General features: G+C 42.6%; 1 protein-coding gene across 1 annotated transcript in view; it reads right to left on the reverse strand.

The window, feature by feature from the left end:
- The window catches only part of LOC139270451 (E3 ubiquitin-protein ligase UHRF1-like), a 212406-nt gene that overhangs the window by 43495 nt on the left and 150568 nt on the right, over positions 1 to 18343 (reverse strand). Inside the window, exons 6-7 of the mRNA XM_070888440.1 lie at positions 702 to 811; positions 395 to 581 (exon numbers count right to left, since the gene is read on the reverse strand). Coding sequence (XP_070744541.1) covers positions 395 to 581; positions 702 to 811 — 297 coding nt within the window. The remainder of the gene's footprint in view (positions 1 to 394; positions 582 to 701; positions 812 to 18343) is intronic.

Raw genomic sequence — 18343 nt, forward strand, 5'->3', positions numbered from 1 at the left:
CTTCCAACATTAATCTGCGGTGGACCTCCCCTTGCTCCATCAGTGGCTGAGCCTTCAGTGCTCCTGTCCCTGTATTCTGGAATCTCTTTTTACTGCCATCCCAACCTTGCTGAATCTCACCCCACCTTGGAAAACCTCCTTAAAATCTCTGTTTGGTCACAAGCTCAATCGCTGTTCAGTGGCATCAAAGGTGCTATACACGTGCTAGTTGTAACTATAATTCCACTTCTGGCTGTTTCATCACAGAAAAGTCTGAAAAGTTGCACTTGTGGAGACATCTGCATCATATGTGTGGCCAGGATGTTGTTTTTACAATTAGTAAATAGTGGGTTTACCAGGGACAGATGAGTTATGATTCTCCCACACCCCCCTCCCTCCCCAATAATAAATTTACCAGTCCTCATCTTCTGGTATCTTGCTGAGGGGTGGGTTCAAGCAGTATATGTGATATGCCATATTACACTCATCACACAACAGCTGCATATCCGGATCCTGCTTCCCACCACATAATCGACAGGCACAAAATCTGCATTCTTTCTCGGGATCTGCCTTGCAGTATTTACATTCAGGACCACTTTTCCCTGGAGAGAGGGGGGAGGGAAAAGAAAGGAAACGGGAACAAAACAATTTCTTGAATCAAATGCTGTTCATAGGGTAACTGAAGACTTTACAAAGCTTCCTGCATATGAATATCCTCATACTTTTAAACTGTCCATCAGCCAGTGTTATCGGATCAGCTCCTGGTCCTTCAATCTTGTATATTTCATCCAAAAATGGTAGCTTGCAGTCCCCGATCATATCTAGTGGGCCACTGTAAAAGATAAAAGCCACAAATTTACTTGTACTGTACTGTACAATTTCACATATTCAAAACCCCTGGCTTCTAAAGAAACCCTTCAACATCACCTAAAAAGGAACATAATTTGTACGCACACACTGAATCTGTTGCAATTTTTCCATTACAAATTTGTAACCATCCCGTCACAGTCTACTCGATAAAGTAAAGATGAAGTTTAAAAAAAAATGTTCATTTGCAAAAAAAAATATTCATAACTAAAATTTACTGTACACACACACATACATAGATGCTTTCATACAAATTTTGCCTCCCTGAAAGTAATTTTTCTAATGCGAAATTCTGCAGTTTCAGAATGGCTGACTCACCAACACTTCTACTGATGACATTCACCAACGCAGACAGCGTTTAAGCAGAATGAAAATGCTTGCAACACCAGTCCACTGCTGCCAAAGAAGGCAGCCCTTAATGAAAGTTGTACTTTGAGGCACAGGGATCCTCTCTTTAATATAATTCAGAGGCCACAGGAACTTTTGAATATACCAGAGTGCAATCCGGCAGGATATGGTGTTTATAGTGTCAGCTGTGGCTCAGTGGGTAGCACACTCACCTCTGAGTCAAAGTTCTGGGTTCAAAGCCCACTCCAGGAACTTGAACACACAAAAATCGAGACTGACATTCCAGTGCAGTGCTGAGGGAGGGCAGTCTTTTGGATGAAACGTTAAACGTCTGCCCTCTCAGGTGGACGTAAAAGATCCCATGGCATTATCTTGAAGAGGAGCAGGGGCATTACCCCTGGTGTCCTGGCCAATATTTATCCCTCAATCAACATAACAAAATCAGATTATCTGGTCATCACATTGCTTTTTGTGGGAGCTTGCTGTGCGAAAATTGGCTGCCGCGTTTTCCACTCCAAAAAGTACTTCATTGGCTGTAAAGCGCTTTGAGATGTCCGGTGATTATGAAAGGCGCTATATAAATGTTCATTTGCAAAACAGGAAGCAAAGAATAGGAATAAACGGGTCCTTTTCAGAATGACAGTCAGTGACTAGTGGGGTACCACAAGGTTCAGTGCTGGGATCCCAGCTATTTACAATATATATTAATGATTTAGATGAAGGAATTGAATGTAATATCTCCAAGTTTGCAGATGACACTAAGCTGGGTGGTGATGTGAGCTGTGAGGAGGATGCTAAGAGGCTGCAGGGTGACTTGGATAGGTTAGGTCAGTGCTTGGTCCAGCTTTCATAACCAAAGTCGGAGATGCTGCTCCAACCATCAGTGGACAGTACTTACTATAATAGACCTGTTCTCAGTGCATACACATGCTTAGGTGCATCAGTGCCTCACGACAATGACAAATGCTTATAATTAGATGGGTTTCAGATCCACAGTGAAGGCTGAAACATCCGGAAGCCTATTACAAGCAAGTAATACTGCTATAAATATCAAGTAACCCAGGATAATTGTCTTCTACACTCTCAATATTTCAGCCTTGAATACAATCCTGCTCACTAAAAGGCCTCCCGATATGTGATTAGGTGTTTTGATGAATCTTACATTAAAATGATTTTTGTGTAAAGATTGCAGAACGCATCTCTGAAGGAATGCACTGCTCTCCTGGGCAATCAATACAAAATTATGATAATCTTTACTGCTAGGTTACAAAACATTGAGTCTGTGAAGTGGAAGTACTCTGTGTAACCAAATCTCATTAATAATGGTGACTGATACTGGATCAAAGAGCGTGCAGCCATTACCAAAAATGTACAAAAAACATTTACAATTGACAATGTGGCACTCATTTTTCTGGCAAAAAAAATGGAGAAAGGTAGTGTGGGTTATCAATTTAAAAGCAATCATGCAGCACTGCCCCAGATGTCAAAATATACAGATTAGTATCTCCCAGTATCTGACTGCGGGTTAAATGCCAGTAATTTTGCGGTGATTGTATGACAAAGGTAATCCCACATTAAACGTTACATCACTCATCAACTGAATGCAGCTTACTGGCTGATAGCTGCCATTATACAAGCCCTAAAATCTCACCCAACTATTCCATGGTGCACTACGCCCAGATACCAAACCCTCTCTCTCCTCAACTCCCACCACCAAAAATCATTGTGTATTCAAACTCATAAGTCCATAAAACTATGGACTGCGGTACTTAGCAGGTGTTTTATACAATACAACCTTAGAGTGGATGACAGGCAGATTCCATCCCCCATCACCCACTCTCTTTTAAACCAAGACATCATTTAACAGAATGCATGTGTCACAAGCAGAGGCTCGTGCCACAATCGTTGTAACAACCTTGGATATGGAAGGACTGGAAGGTTGCCAATACACGTATAACTCCTCTGTCCAAAAAGGAGATAGAGCAAGTAACTACAGACCAGTCAACCCAACATTGGTGGTGGGCAATCCCCCAGGGGCCAATAGACAGGATGAAATGAATATTCAACCAGAAGGACATGGATTTATTAATGACATGGATTTGTAAAAGGTAAGCTGTGTCTGAAAAATTTAATTGATGTCTTTGACAAATTAATAAGGGAAATGCCTTCTGTGCCTCCTTCACCGAGATGGGCAACGTGTCAATATCTATGTGGTTTTGTGCAGTTTACATAATTAACTCTTGTGTCTAATGATGTCCTGCACATGCATTTTCAAAAGGTAAGGGACGACATAGAAGGCTTGTTAATAAAATTGTGGCAAACAGTACAAAAGGAAGTGTGGTTGCAAGTAATGCCTTGCCAGATATAGGGCTAGAAACGGATATAATTGGTTTTAAAAAGAAAATTAAAAGGGTATGGGAATAGCACTGTGGATACTCTGCCAGCACTGGGTCAAATGGCCTCCTTCTGTGCTGTACAATTGTATGATTCGAAGCAAACCTGCTTATTACTTTTGTTTATCAGAATATCTATTGCAAGTTTCAATATATAATTTACTGTGGGTTATTCTTTATGCAGTCCTGATGTGCAGAACAATCACTTCAATTCTGCAATACTTAAAATCATGGAATGGTTACAGCACAAGGCATGTGGGGTTACGACATGCCGATCCAGACTGATTGAACAACCTACCACCAACCTGCCTGAGATCTAGAAGGTCATTTTGGACCGTCGCCCTTCAGTGATCTCCCCTCAGCCTTGATGACCGATGGTGAAATGCTTGGAAGAACTGTGCCGTACGGAATGGATTCCTTCTAAGAGGACCCCACAATACAACCTGTAGGATCAAACCTTCCTCATAAACAGTGGACAACTATCAACTGCCTCAGAACCGGTCATGGTAGATGCTGCCACCTTCTCCATAGATGGAAGATTAAAGCATCTTCATCATGCGACTGTGGAGCTGCTAATCAGACCCTGGAGCACATCATTGAGCATTGCCCTCAGAGGAAATTCAAAGGCAGCCTACAAGATATCCATGCTGTTACACCGGCAGCTTTGGCCTGGATATCTGAATTGGATATTGACATTTGATTTGCTTTGCTACCATACAAGAGACAACATATTGTAATTCAAGCTAGAACTGTAACAAATATCCTGTGGGCCTGCTCGTCACCAACACAAGTGTTATTTGAAATGTACATCATGGTTTTCTGTTTTGTGTAACTTCTTACTCCCTAACTTTCACCCCTTTTTCCCTTCCTCAGCTGAAGGCGCAGACTTGCATTTGGATACACTTCCACAGATGCAAGAAGCTCATCAAAACCTCACCTGAACAGTAACAAGCCCAACAAGCCATTCTTGACACAGAAGCATGGATAGTTGTTATTGACAGATATCACAGCTGAATCCCATTTTGCCCTTACATCCGGCACAGGCATGATGGACCGAATGGCCTCCTTCTGTGCTGTATCATTCTATGATGTGCAGTTAATCACTGATTAGTATTCAGGACTGTGAAACCCAACATATTTTTCCCGTCCCTACTCCACATCACTGAGACCAACATTAGCATTCCCCACTGCTGCCACAGCTAAAATCAGCGAACTTAACTCAGACCACGGATCGAAGTTGGAACTCTTGCTGACCAGGGGTTACGCTAAAAGCATGGAGAGAGTTTGCAACTTTTTATTCGAGAATTCCACAGGCACGATGCAAATATTACCGAGGAGCACATTTGTCAACGTCATCACAATTTTTGACAGCTTTTGTCAAAAGAAAGCCACAGGAGAGCACCGGCACCCAACATACCGCTAACTACACGGATCTTCTGCTTGTAGCCCCACAAATCAGAGTTACGCATGTACACCGCATCAAACTTAACACAAGTTGGCCATCTCAGTGAAAGAGGCATGAAGATAGTTGAAACTGGACACGTTCTAGCTGATAGCATTGTCATTGGGATTTGAGGAAAGTGTAAAGGTGCGCATCGGCCAAAGTTCCCGCCATTGCCCACCAAGTCCTTTACAAAATCCGTGATATTTGCATTTTGTCTAATTTTTGTTTTTAAATAGAAAACTTTCCCAAAATCCAAGAGTGTGTTATGTGTATAGCATGGTAGTTTTAATGCTGCTTTAGTTTTGTCAATTCATGCAATAAATATAATCTGCTACTGCAGTAATAACTACTTCTCATTTATTTAAACCAAAAATCACAGCAAAACAAGTAATACTAAAAACCTAAACACGCTAGTGATAAAGTACTGCTGCAACAGAAGCCAAAAAAACGAATAAATATTTAAGTACAGATTGTGATTGATTGTTCAATAAATATGGGCTCGATTTTCAGTTGTCAATAGCCTCAGTTAATGCGGCACAGCTTTTAGCACCCAGACGGCACGTTCATTCGAGGCTCACCGGGACGCAAACTATTAGCTTCTGACTGCTGCTGATCACTTCGATCAGGACGTATTCCTGGTGCAACGCACTCTTACACCCCGGTTGGTAAGTTTAGCATGTGCGCCTCATTGAGTGCCTGCCAATAACAATGTCTGGAAAAACAGTCGGTACAGGCTTGCAGAGTTGTTAATTGGTGGCTACTTAAAAGGGATGAGGAAGCACTTCCCTTGGATGTCACAGTCAGTGCAATGTTTACACAGAGCCTCCGAGTTTGCAGCGGCAGACAGACATTAACAGTACAGCTTGAAAACAAGTGATTTTAAAAACTTTAATGGGTGCATTATTATGCTGCGCCTTTAAGGCTCGGCTTTTCCCGGAATCTGATTCGGAGTTCTGCGCATGCGCAATGGATCTGCAAAATGTACCGACCAAACTTTCATTATGCACCCGCCCCCCCCGCCCCTCGTCTGGTGTGCTGATTTATCACCAGTCAACTATTTGACTGATTCAGACGAATTTCTGGGCGGGAGGCGCTAAAAGTACCGCTCAGCCTGGATTAACACCGCAACAGAGGTGCGGCCTATTTCTCCCCCTATGTCTCTGAAGGGACAGTTAAGTACAGATGCCACAATAGACCGAGGAAGGACGTTCGTGCTGCCATTAGTGGAGAGGAAAAGGTGAACCACAGTTGATCTGCTGACACCTTTAGGGAGATGGATCGGCAATGTGCAGTTATTCTCTGAGAGCTAGGAGATCACTGTGCTGGTGCTTAGCTAGGATATAATGGCTGCAGAGCCAAGCAGAATCGCAGAGAGAAACACCAAAACAGATGAACCAGCACTTGGACACTAATGGTTGAACCAAATATCTGCGCAGTCATACCTGTACTTAGGGCACACATTTCAATTTCTTCCAAGCACCAGGAGCTGCTGTTTGGAAGCATTTAACCAAGGTAAAAGGTGCATATTCCAGTTTACTTTGTAAGCAAAGCATATTTTTTTTAAATCCCAGAATCTAATAGTGTAACTTTCCGCTTGATAAATCAAAAATCCATCTAAATGAAATGATCAGGTTTGTGGGGAAATAAGAATTTAAATATTCCAGATGGTTTCAATGATAGCAGCTCCTCTACAACCATGTTTTCTGCGCCTACTTGTAATGTTAGCAGGTTTTGTGCTGATTGCTACAGTAAACTCAGAAGCGAGTTTATTTCAAGCATATCAGGCCCAATATGCTTTAAATTTCTGACAACATGGACGTCAGTGAATGCAATCTCTTGCTGTACATCAATTCTTACCGTCTCATCTGCAATTAATTTCTCCTATATACATAGATCGAACATGACACGTTCTATGAAAACAAGGCAAAATCCAACAAAATATACACACTAGGCAGATGCGTTGAATTGGAGGTGGCAAGTGTTAATCATAGAATCATAGAGGTTTATAGCACAGAAGGAGGCCATTTCGGCCAATCATGTCCATGCCGGCCAACAAAAGACTATCTAGCCTAATCCCACTTTCTAGCTCTAGGTCCGTAACCCTGCAGGTTACGGCACTTCAGGTGCACATCCAAGTACTTTTTAAAATGTGGTGAGGGTTTCTGCCTTTCAGGCAGTGAGTTCCAGACCCCCACAACCCTCTGCGTGAAGAAATTTCCCCATAAATCCCCTCTAAACCTTCTACCAATTACTTTAAATTTATGCCCCCTGGTTGTTGACCCCTGAGCTAAGGGAAATAGGCCCTTTCTATACACTATATCTAGGCCTCTCATAATTTTATACACCTCAATGAGGTCTCCCCTCAGCCTCCTCTGTTCCAATGAAAACAAACCCAGCCTATCCAATCTGTCCTCATAGCTTAGATTCTCCACTCCCGGCAACATCCTCGTAAATCTCCTCTGTACCCTCTCCAGTGCAATCACGTCCTTCCTGTAATGCGGTGACCAGAACTACACGCAGTACTCCAGTTGTGGCCTAAGCAGTGTTTTATACAGTTCAAGCATAACCCCCCCTGCTCTTGCCGGCTAATAAAGGCAAGCATTCCGTATGCCTTCTTAACCACCTTATCTACCTGGCCTGCTACTTTCAGGGATATGTGGACATGCATTCCCAGGTCCCTTTGTTCTTCTACACTTCTCAGTATCCCACCATTTAATGTGTATTCCCTTTCCTGGTTAGCCCTCCCAAAAAGCATTACCTCACACTTCTCTGGATTAAATTCAATTTGCTACTGTTCTGCCCACAATGTGTTCTTGTGCAACCATATCCTACATTAGATAGAATTGTCCTGTTAGATAAAGATGATAGTTTGAGAGTAGAGACCAGACAGGCGTTACTAGAATTTAGGGCTGAATTAATGGCACAGGAGTCTATTGCATTCTATGAGGCCTGATTCAGTGAGTTTGAAGCCCATGTACACAAAGTTGTTGAGAGTGAGATGGAGCATTGCAGCGAGGAAGATCGAGAAGAGCGTTGGCGCGATGACACAACCCTGCTTGACCCAGGGCAGGATGTGAATTGGGTCTGTGGTGGGTTTGTTGATCAGGATCACGGCTTGCATGGCATCGCGGAGCAGGCAGAGGATGGTGACAAACTTTTGGGGGCAGCCGAAATGGAAGAGGACGCACCATAGTCCCTCACGGTTGACAGTGTCAAAGGCTTTTGTGAGCTCAAAGGCGGCCATGTACAAGGGTTGGTGCTGTTCCCTGCATTTCTCTTAGTTATTGCATGGTGAAAATCATGTCCGTTGTACCCCTTAGTGGATAGAATCCGCATTGTGACTCTGGGAGGAGGATTCTAGTGATGACTTTCCCAGTGGCCGACAGCAGGGAAATTCCTTTGTAGTTGCTGCAGTCGGACCTGTCCCCCTTTTTACAGATGGTCATGATTACGGCATCTCTGAGATCTCCCTGCATGCTCTCCTCCTTCCAGATAAGATACAGGGCAGTAGTGATACACGCCCTCCTATATGGCTCAGAGACATGGACCGTATATAGTAGACACCTCAAAGCGCTAGAGAAATACCACCAGCGCTGCCTCCGCAAGATCCTGCAAATCCACTTGGAGGATAGACGCACCAACGTCAGTGTTCTCGATCAGGCCAACATTCCCAGCATCGAAGCACTGACCACACTCGAACAGCTCCGTTGGGCGGGCCACATTGTTCACATGCCCGACCCGAGACTCCCAAAGCAAGCGCTCTATTCGGAACTCCTACATGGCAAGTGAGCCCCAGGTGGGCAGAGGAAACGTTACAAGGACACACTCAAAGCCTCCTTGATAAAGTGCAACATCCCCACCATCACCTGGGAGTCCCTGGCCAAAGACAGCCCTAAGTGGAGGAAGTGCATCCGAGAGGGCGCTGAGCACCTCGAGTCTCATCGCCGTGAGCGTGCAGAAAACAAGCGCAGGCTGCGGAAGAAGCGTGCGGCAAACCAGACTCCCCACCCACCCTTTCCTTCAACGACTGTCTGCCCCACCTTGACGGCGACTGTAATTCCCGTATTGGACTGTACAGTCACCTGAGAACTCACTTTTAGAGTGGAAGTCTTCCTCGATTTCGAGGGACTGCCAATGATGATGACATGAAGTAGTAGAAGAATTTTAATCTTGCAATGCCCGATAGTTGAGGTTGAAAAACTGGACAATTCAGATAAGCACTATTTTCATAACAATTGCTGCCAGTGGGGACATTCCCTTAAAATATTTGACACTTTGACATGGAATTAATTGCAGACACAGGATCCCTCCACTGTAAACAGCATTTGCAAATATAAAGTAGGTGTGATCCAAAGTTCTGGTACCATCTCGGACCAATGTTCATGTGTCGTGAGCTACCATCAAATCAAGTACCTCTTGTTCTAGCCTGCAAAACGTGTAGAGTTGGATTCATGTTTCTGCATTCTTGCATCACAAATAAAATTGCTATCAAGTCCCATTACCTGCGGTCTCAGCCGCCTTATTACTTCTAACTCATTTAAAATGTAATTTCGGAGGCTCCTTGTGCTGCAGGGAGGACTTTTCTATTTTCAAATAATTTCTGTTAAATTGAAAACCAATCCAGCTTGTGCATGCACAGAACAATGGAACGTCGTCCATGAGTCTGCCTCCTACTGAAGAATAGTGCTCAGAGGTTACTTATGGTTGAATAATGTATTGCCTTTTTTGACACTAAATACACACACCAAACTCACGTTCAATAGTTTGTAAGTAGTCAGTAGACTTAGTCATCCACATTCTGAGCTTTCAAATTTAACAAGAAAAAATTTGCAATTATAATAAGACCTTAAGACGTTCCAAAGCAACGTTGAAGTGTAGTTAGGTAGGGAAACGCAGCAGCCAATTTGAAGATAGCAAGATCCCGCAATGATCAATCAGATAAATCATCAGATAATCCATTGTCATATGAAGAACAAATGTTTTCCAGAACACAGGGAAAACTCCTGATTTTCTTTGACTAATGCCACCATTTCTTACATTCACCCAAGAGGGCAGACAGGGTTAACATCTCATCCGAAAGTGCAGTACTGAAGTATCAACCTAGATTATGTGCTGAAGTGTTTGGAGTGGGGCTTGAACCTATAACCTTCTGAATCAGATGTGAGTGTGCTACCACTGAGCTAAGGCTGATATGCCGTTGAATATTTCGATGGTCTGATGAAACACAGGATGGAATGTGCACTTTAGTATGCAGCAGCAATTGGTCTGGTGATGGGATTTATTTGTAAATGACACAAAATAATCCATGCTACATCCTTTTGTTACTTTGAAAGGATTTAGCCGCTGCACCAATCTATGGATCAGTAAATATGTTAATTATGTTGCTGTCCACAAGATTGCCTGCGAGTTCAAACCAGGCACTGCTGGTCGATAAATTACATTCGAGTTTTGGTTCAGAGTTGAGAAGTTTCAGAAGTGATGAAAGATGGTGTAAAAAGATGCTCCATAAAATGGGGACAACCCAGATCTTTATTTCAGATTTTTAAAATCTGAAATTGGCTGATGGTTGACCAGAATTAAATTGATCCCTAAAATGCCACTGATGAAATGGCATAATAAACTTTGTATTACAAAATATTTATAGCAGAGAAACAAGCCATTCAGCCTAACTGATCCATGATGATCTCTGTCACGTGTTTGTCTAGCTTTCCCTTGAATGTATCTATGCTTTTAGCCTCAACTACTCCTTGTGGTAGCGCGTTCCACATTCTCACCACTCATCTGGGTAAAGAAATTTCTTCTGAATTCCCTATCTTATATTTATGGCCCATAGTTCTGGTCTTGCACGCAAATGGAAACATAACTACGTCTAGCCTATCAAATCTTAAATACCATTATCAGGTCACACCTGAGTCTTCCCTTTTCTAGCGAAAAGAGCCCCAGCCTATTCAATCTTTGCTGATGGGTATAACCTCAGTTCTGGTATTAATTTTAGAAAATCTTTTTTTTTTGCACCTTCTCCAGTGCCTGTATATCCTTTTTATAATATGGACACCAGAACTGTTCACAGTACTCCACGTGTGGTCTAACCAATGTTCTAGACAAGTTGAACATAACTTCTTTTAATTCTATTGCTCTAGAAATGAACCCCAGTGCGTTATTTACTTTATGGCCTTGTCAACCAGCGTTGCTACTTTGTGATCTGTGTATTTGCACCACCAGATCCCTCGATTCCACTACCCCATTTAGACATAGTTCTGGCCATAGTCATGAGTCTACTATGCAGTGCCTTATCGATGGCTTTTTGGAAATCCAAATACATTACATCTACTGCATTATCCTTATCTATCCTTTCTGTTACTTCTCAAAAAAATTCAATAATGTTGGACAAGCGTGAATTTCGCTTTTGGAATCTATGCTATTATATTTTTAGTTTCTAGATGTTTTTCTATCATACCTTTAAGTGCATAAGAACATAAGAAATAGGAGCAGGAGTAAGCCATACGGACTCTCGAGCCTGCTCCATTTAATACGATCATGGCAAGTAAGAACTCCATTATCTATCCTACCATCAACATTAAGCTAACTGGCCTATAGCTCCCTGGACTTGTTCTATCTCTCTTTTTAAATGTAGGAATCACATTAGCTGTCTGCCAGTCCTCTGGCACTATTCCCTTTGATAATAAATTTTTATATATATGCAATAGTGTCAGCTATGGCTTAGTGGGTAGCACACTCGCCTCTGGGTCAGAAGGTTGTAGGTTCAAGTTCCACTCCAGGGGCTTGAACACACAAAATCTAGGCTGACACTCCACTGCAGTGCTGAGGGAGTGCTGCACTGTCGGAGGTGCCATCTTTCAATGAGACATTAAACCGAGGCCCTGCCTCTCCGGTCGTCGAAAATGTAACCATGGCACTATTTCGAAGAGGAGCAGGAGAGTTATCCCCAGTGTCCTGGCCAATAGTTATCCCTCAATCAATATCAAAATTATGTGGTCATCACATTGCTGTGTGCAAATTGGCTGCCATGTTTCCCACATTACAACAGTGACTGCACGCTAAAAGTACTTCATTGCCTGTAAAGTGCTTTGAGACGGCAGGTGGTTGTGAAAGGCGCTATTTAAATACAAGTTTTTCTTTCAATAGTGCCTCTGCTATCTCTTCATTAACTTCTTTTAAAATGTGCAGATGCAATCCAGGGGTTTTATCCCCTCGAAGTTTGATTAGTTTATCAAACATATAAAATGTCTTTATATTTTAATGGTAGGACCTGGGCTCTCAACAGGGTTGTCAAGGAAGCTATTAAGCAGAAGCAAAATGCTTCCTCAGGAGGTACAAGTTTGTTTGCCTTCAGTTCTATTTTTAAAACAGATTGGTGTTTATTGGGAGCTGAAGGGGATCAGTGTTCGGTAAGTGTAGCTCAGATCAAATGTAGAATGCAACCTCCTCTACTCTTCCTTGACAATAGGAAAAGATTTGCCCTCTTTGCTGTTTGCAACAAAATCATAAACGTGCTCTTTATGCTGGGTTAATAATTTAATTACATATAGTGATCAGTGAAAATCATTTTCCAATGTGCCTTGACTACAACCTCCGAAGAGTACATCTAGTAAACCAAGGTAATTTTTTTCTACTTTCCCTACAAGCTATATTTATGGTTAAGTGCCAGAGGTGTGTAGTATTATGCATACTTTTGTGCTCATTGCACCTTCTCTATTTCGCATCAAGTCCCTTATTGGCTTTCACTCCATCAGTCAGAGTTGGCTGGATCCAAACCCAGGGCTCAGACATAAAAGGACAATGTGCCAACAGACTGTACTACTCTGTTCGCTTGCCATCTGTTTGCAACCGATGCAACTAGCTCAAAAGTATCAAAATTCACCTGTCAGTCTTGGGTAGTCACTGAACTGTACGTCAATAGTTGGAGGGGGAGAAAGAAAAAGCATGCACAATTTCCTACATAGGTTTCTCCAAACAGTGGATTATTGTCTATGTGGAACTACTAACATTGATGAGCAAAATGGTGTTGCACTTTCATTACAACTGCCAACTGATTTATCAGCCATGATCTAATTGAATGACAGAACTGGCTTGGGGACTGAATGGCCTACTCCTGTACTCCTAGGTCACAGATTTAAGGTGATTGGGAGAAGAACCAAAGGCGACACAAGAAAAACACTTTTTTTTAAACGCACTGTGTGGTTAGGGTCTGGAATGCGTTGCCTTAAAGGGTGATGGAGGCAGATTCAACTCCCGCTTTTAAAGGGGAGTTGGATAAGTACCTGAAAGAAAAAAAATTGCAGGCTACCGGTAAAAGACAGTGGAATGGGACTTGGTGAGGTGCTCATGCAGAGAGCTGGCACGGGCTTGACGGGCTGAATGGCCTTCTTCCATGCTGTAGCCATTCTATGTTGGTATTATACATTATGAAGATTGCTGTCAGCGTTTATTTGAAGTATTGTACATGTTTCAAAAGCTATTTTGTATGATTAAACCAAAACTTTCTGATTACAAGCACTTTGCTTTAATTGAAAAGGCACAATTTGTACCCACCCCCCAACGTGTCCATGCTCCTCAAATTCTGCCCTCTTGAGCATCTCTGATTATAACTGCTCAACCATTGATGGCCATGCCTTCAGCTGCCTGGACCCTAAGCTCTGGAACTCCCTCCCTAAACGCCTCCTCCTCCAAGATGTTCCTTAAAACCTACCTCTATGACCAAGGGTCATCTGCCGTAATTTCTTCTTGTGACTTGGTGTCATATTTATTTGTTGCGTCTTATAACACTCCTGTGAAGCGCCTTGGAACATTTTACTAAGATAATGGCGCTATATAAATAAAAGTTGTTGTTGATATCCTTTTCATTTAGTGATTTAAAACAGAATTATTAAAAAAATAGCTTAGAAGCCTTTAACACATTAGTATGCCATATTTAGAATCCTTACGGTTGGCTATTAGAATCAAAATAGTCTCAGATATGAAATAAAGACACACAAAAAAGCAGAATAAAAAGATTTTTTTTAAAAAACAAACATAATATTGCTTTGGAGACTGACAGCAGAAATTCAGAAATCATTTAAGCCATGGCTGGCGAATCTGCAATTCAAATCAATTTGTTTTGACTTGGACAAAATGTAAGAACAACAGATAGCAATAGGGTTAAGTAGGAATGTGAAGAGAAGTATTGGGGATAAGCAGAATGTTTTTACAAGAATCTAATAGATAGGAGAACTGGCTAAATAACAAAGACAAATGAGCAGTGCTAAAACTTGAGAAATCAACGGCAATACTGCAATGGTAAAGCAACACAAGGGACTTCTAAAATAAACGCGTCTTCAGTAAATTAAAGGAATACAAGAATTAGGAGCAGGAATAGGCCACACGGCCCTCTTGAGCTTGCTCCGCCATTCAATAAGATCATGGCCGATCTTCGACCTCAACTTCACTTTCCCGCCCGATCCTCATATCCCTCGATTCCTGTAGAGTGCAAAAAAAATCTATCTATCTCAGCCTTGAATATATGGGGCAATAGAAAGTTAGCGACCACCAATATTCCCGTTAAGCTGCGTGGCCGCAATCAGCTGGAGGTTCCGGGCAGGCTGCTCAACGGCTTGACAATTGAAATAACTATGCTTGCACAAGAAATTGAAAGGGCCACGCAACCGATTAAAGGGACCGTGCACCCAAAAAGAAAATTAATGGGATAATTGGTTGCAACTCTTAAAATCAAGTCTTAAAAGTTGTCATTGAGGAATAAAGTGAATTTATAGCTACTTTACATCCATCTTTATTGAGCAAAAGAAACAAAATTGCAGGAATGGCAGGAGGAGTGTGACAATATGTAAATGACAACCTATATATGGCTATTTAAAAAGAAAGTAGGGTGCTCTTTAAATTCATCATTTAAAACAACAGATCGTGTGTGTCAACAGCTTGAAAGGCAGAACTTGAAGAGCTAGTGCAGATCCATAAGAGGGAGGTCATACTGAATTAATCCAATGGTATTGTTCAGATATATTACTGATATGATGGACAAGGCAGTATTGTAGTCTTGCACAGCTCAAGTAAGAATCAGAAGACTCAAGAAGTGTCTGTCCCAATCGCAGATTTGTATCAGTATCTGGGAGTCCCAGCCGATGACATCAGAGTGTGCACAGTCCTCCGGGACAATGCCAAGGACACCTTCACCTTTCTCCAAATGATACCAAAGTCCTAATGTAGGCTAAGCTTGTGATTTGCGAAGTATGCATCCAAACAGTTTTCGTTCATGGCTCAGAACTCCTCGGCATACAACAAATGGATTCAAGACCAAGCTGTGAGGTGGATGTGTGGAAACAAAGGGACGCCGTTGCAGGGAGGGATGGCTCCAACCGGTCACGGGTACTCTGGGGGGGGGGGGGGGGTGAGTGGGAAGAAGAGTCAGCCTCACAACAGGCCCGCCTATTTCCTATTTGCCAAAGTCCCTCACTTAAACCAAATTAAGCAGTTGGTTGTCGTCTTCTTTCGTATGGTAGTAACAAAGCAATCAAATGTCAATATCCAGGCCAAAGCTTCCGTTGTAAAAGCGTGGATATCTTGTAGGCTGCCTGCAAATTTCCTCGGAGGGCAATGCTCAATGATGTGCTCCAGGGTCTGATTAGGAGCTCCAGTCACATAATGGGGATGCTTTAATCTGCCATCTATGGAGAAGGTGGCAGCATTTACCATGACCAGTTCCGAGGTGGTTGATGGTTATCCACTGTTTGCATGGAAGGTTTGATCCTTCAGGTTGCACTGTGGGGTCCTCTATAAGGAATCCATTCTGTATGTCGCAGTTCTTCCAAGCATTTCGCCATGGGTCATCAAGGCTGAGGGCAGATCGCTGTCCAAAATGGCCTTCTAGATTGGAGGTAAGTTATTCCAAGTCAGCCTGGATCGGCATTTCTTTGCTGGTTGTCTTCGCCGGAGACTGCATGTTTGCGGCGGTGTAGTGGTGCGATGTTTGCAAGCACGGTCGATTAAAGCGAGTTGGTGATAATTCTTGTAGAAGAATTCAGCTGGACAGCAACAGATTTGACTTGATAGCCATGCCGGAGAGCAGTATTCCGCTGTAGAATACACCAGGGCGAGTGCTGCCGTACGGAGGGTTTTACCTGGAGTCTGGATATCATAACATTTGCTTATTACTCATCCTGACTGGATTGCAGAGAACTAAGCAGCTGCTGAAGTTTCGCACCTCAAGTGGTGGAATCACCAGTTAATGGCGTATGATATACATCCATGCAGTGGTCAGGATGATGTTGGGAAAGGATCTATACAAGTCATCAGCAGCTACACTCTTCATAATTCCACTCATTAGTACCCGTCATTACCCAGCAAGGGCTTAAACTTCAAACCCATGTTCGACAGCTGACAACTAGTTACTATCCTCTTGCGGGCAGGGGAGGGTGCATAGAGAAGAGATAGGCAGAGTCTGTTTGGATCTGACACAGCTCCAAGATGACTCACCTGTCAATTGAAGTTTGGAGCCAAGTTAGCCATCTGTAGCAGATAAGCAAATCCAATATTTAAACCAGGAAAATCTTCAGTACTCCAAAGCACTGGAACAGTGAGCTGGCTTGGGCTCACTAATGCAACTTAGAAGGATAGGCGTTTGACTTACAGGAGCATTACAGTAAAGCCCAATCCTATCCTCGTCCAACATCTAAGAGGAAATTAATGCAATAGTAAGAAAGGACATTAGCTTGGATGATGTGGAATCGGTATGGGTGGAGCTATGGAATACCAAAGGGGAGAAAACGCTAGTGGGAGTTGTGTACAGACCACCAAACAGTAGCAGTAAGGTTGGGGACAGCATCAAACAAGAAATTAGGAATGTGTGCAATAAAGGTACAGCAGTTATCATGGGTGACTTTAATCTACATATTGATTGGGCTAACCAAACTGGCACCAATGCGGTGGAGGAGGATTTCCAAGAGTGTATTAGGGATGGTTTTCTAGACCAATATGTCGAGGAACCAACTAGGGAGCTGGCCATCCGAGACTGGGTGATGTGTGATGAGAAGGGACTAATTAGCAATCTTGTGCGAGGCCCCTTGGGGAAGAGTGACCATAATATGGTAGAATTCTTTATTAAGATGGAGAGTGACACAGTTAATTCAGAAACTAGGGTCCTGAACTGAAGGAAAGGTAACTTCGATGGTTTGAGGCATGAATTGGCTAGGATAGACTGGCAAATGATTCTTAAAGGGTTGACGGTGGATAGGCAATGGCAAACATTTAAAGATCACATGGATGAACTTCAGCAATTGTACATCCATGTCTGGAGTAAAAATAAAACTGGGAAGGTGGCTCAACCGTGGCTAACAAGAGAAAATAAGGATAGTGTTAAATCCAAGGAAGAGGCATATAAATTGGCCAGAAAAAGCTAAAAACCTGAGGACTGGGAGAAATTTAGAATTCAGCAGAGGAGACAAAGGGTTTAATTAAGAGGAGGAAAATAGAGTACGAGAAGAAGCTTGCCGGGAAGATAAAAACTGACTGTAAAAGCTTCTATAGATATATGAAGAGAAAAACATTAGTGAAGATAAACGTAGGTCCCTTGCAGTCGGATTCAGGTGAATTTATAATGGGGAACAAAGAAATGGCAGACCAATTGAACAAATACTTTGGTTCTGTCTTCACGAAGGAAGACACAAATAACCTTCCGGAAGTACTAGGGGACCGAGGGTCCAGTGAGAAGGAGGAACTGAAGGGCATCCTTATTAGGTGGGAAATTGTGTTAGGGAAATTGATGGGATTGAAGGCCAATAAATCCCTGGGGCCTGATAGTCTGCATCCCAGAGTACTTAAGGAAGTGGCCCTAGAAATTGTGCATGCATTGGTGATCATTTTCCAACAGTCTATCGACTCTGGATCGGTTCCTATGGACTGGAGAGTAGCTAATGTAACACCACTTTTTAAAAAGGGAGGGAGAGAGAAAGTGGGTAATTATAGACCGGTTAGCCTGACATCAGTAGTGGGGAAAATGTTGGAATTAATTATTAAGGATGAAATAGCAGCGCATTTGGAAAGCAGTGACAGGATCGATCCAAGTCAGCATGGATTTATGAAAGGGAAATCATGCTTGACAAATCTTCTGGAATTTTTTGAGGATGTAACTGGTAGAGTGGACAAAGGAGAACCAGTGGATGTGGTGTATTTGGACTTTGAAAAGGCTTTTGACAAGGTCCCACACAAGAGATTGGTGTGCAAAATCGAAGCAGATGGTATTGGGGGTAATATGCTGACGTGGATAGAGAACTGGTTGGCAGACAAGAAGCAGAGAGTCGGG

The sequence above is a fragment of the Pristiophorus japonicus genome, chromosome 1 (assembly GCF_044704955.1).
Source record: "Pristiophorus japonicus isolate sPriJap1 chromosome 1, sPriJap1.hap1, whole genome shotgun sequence".
NCBI lineage: Eukaryota > Metazoa > Chordata > Chondrichthyes > Pristiophoridae > Pristiophorus > Pristiophorus japonicus.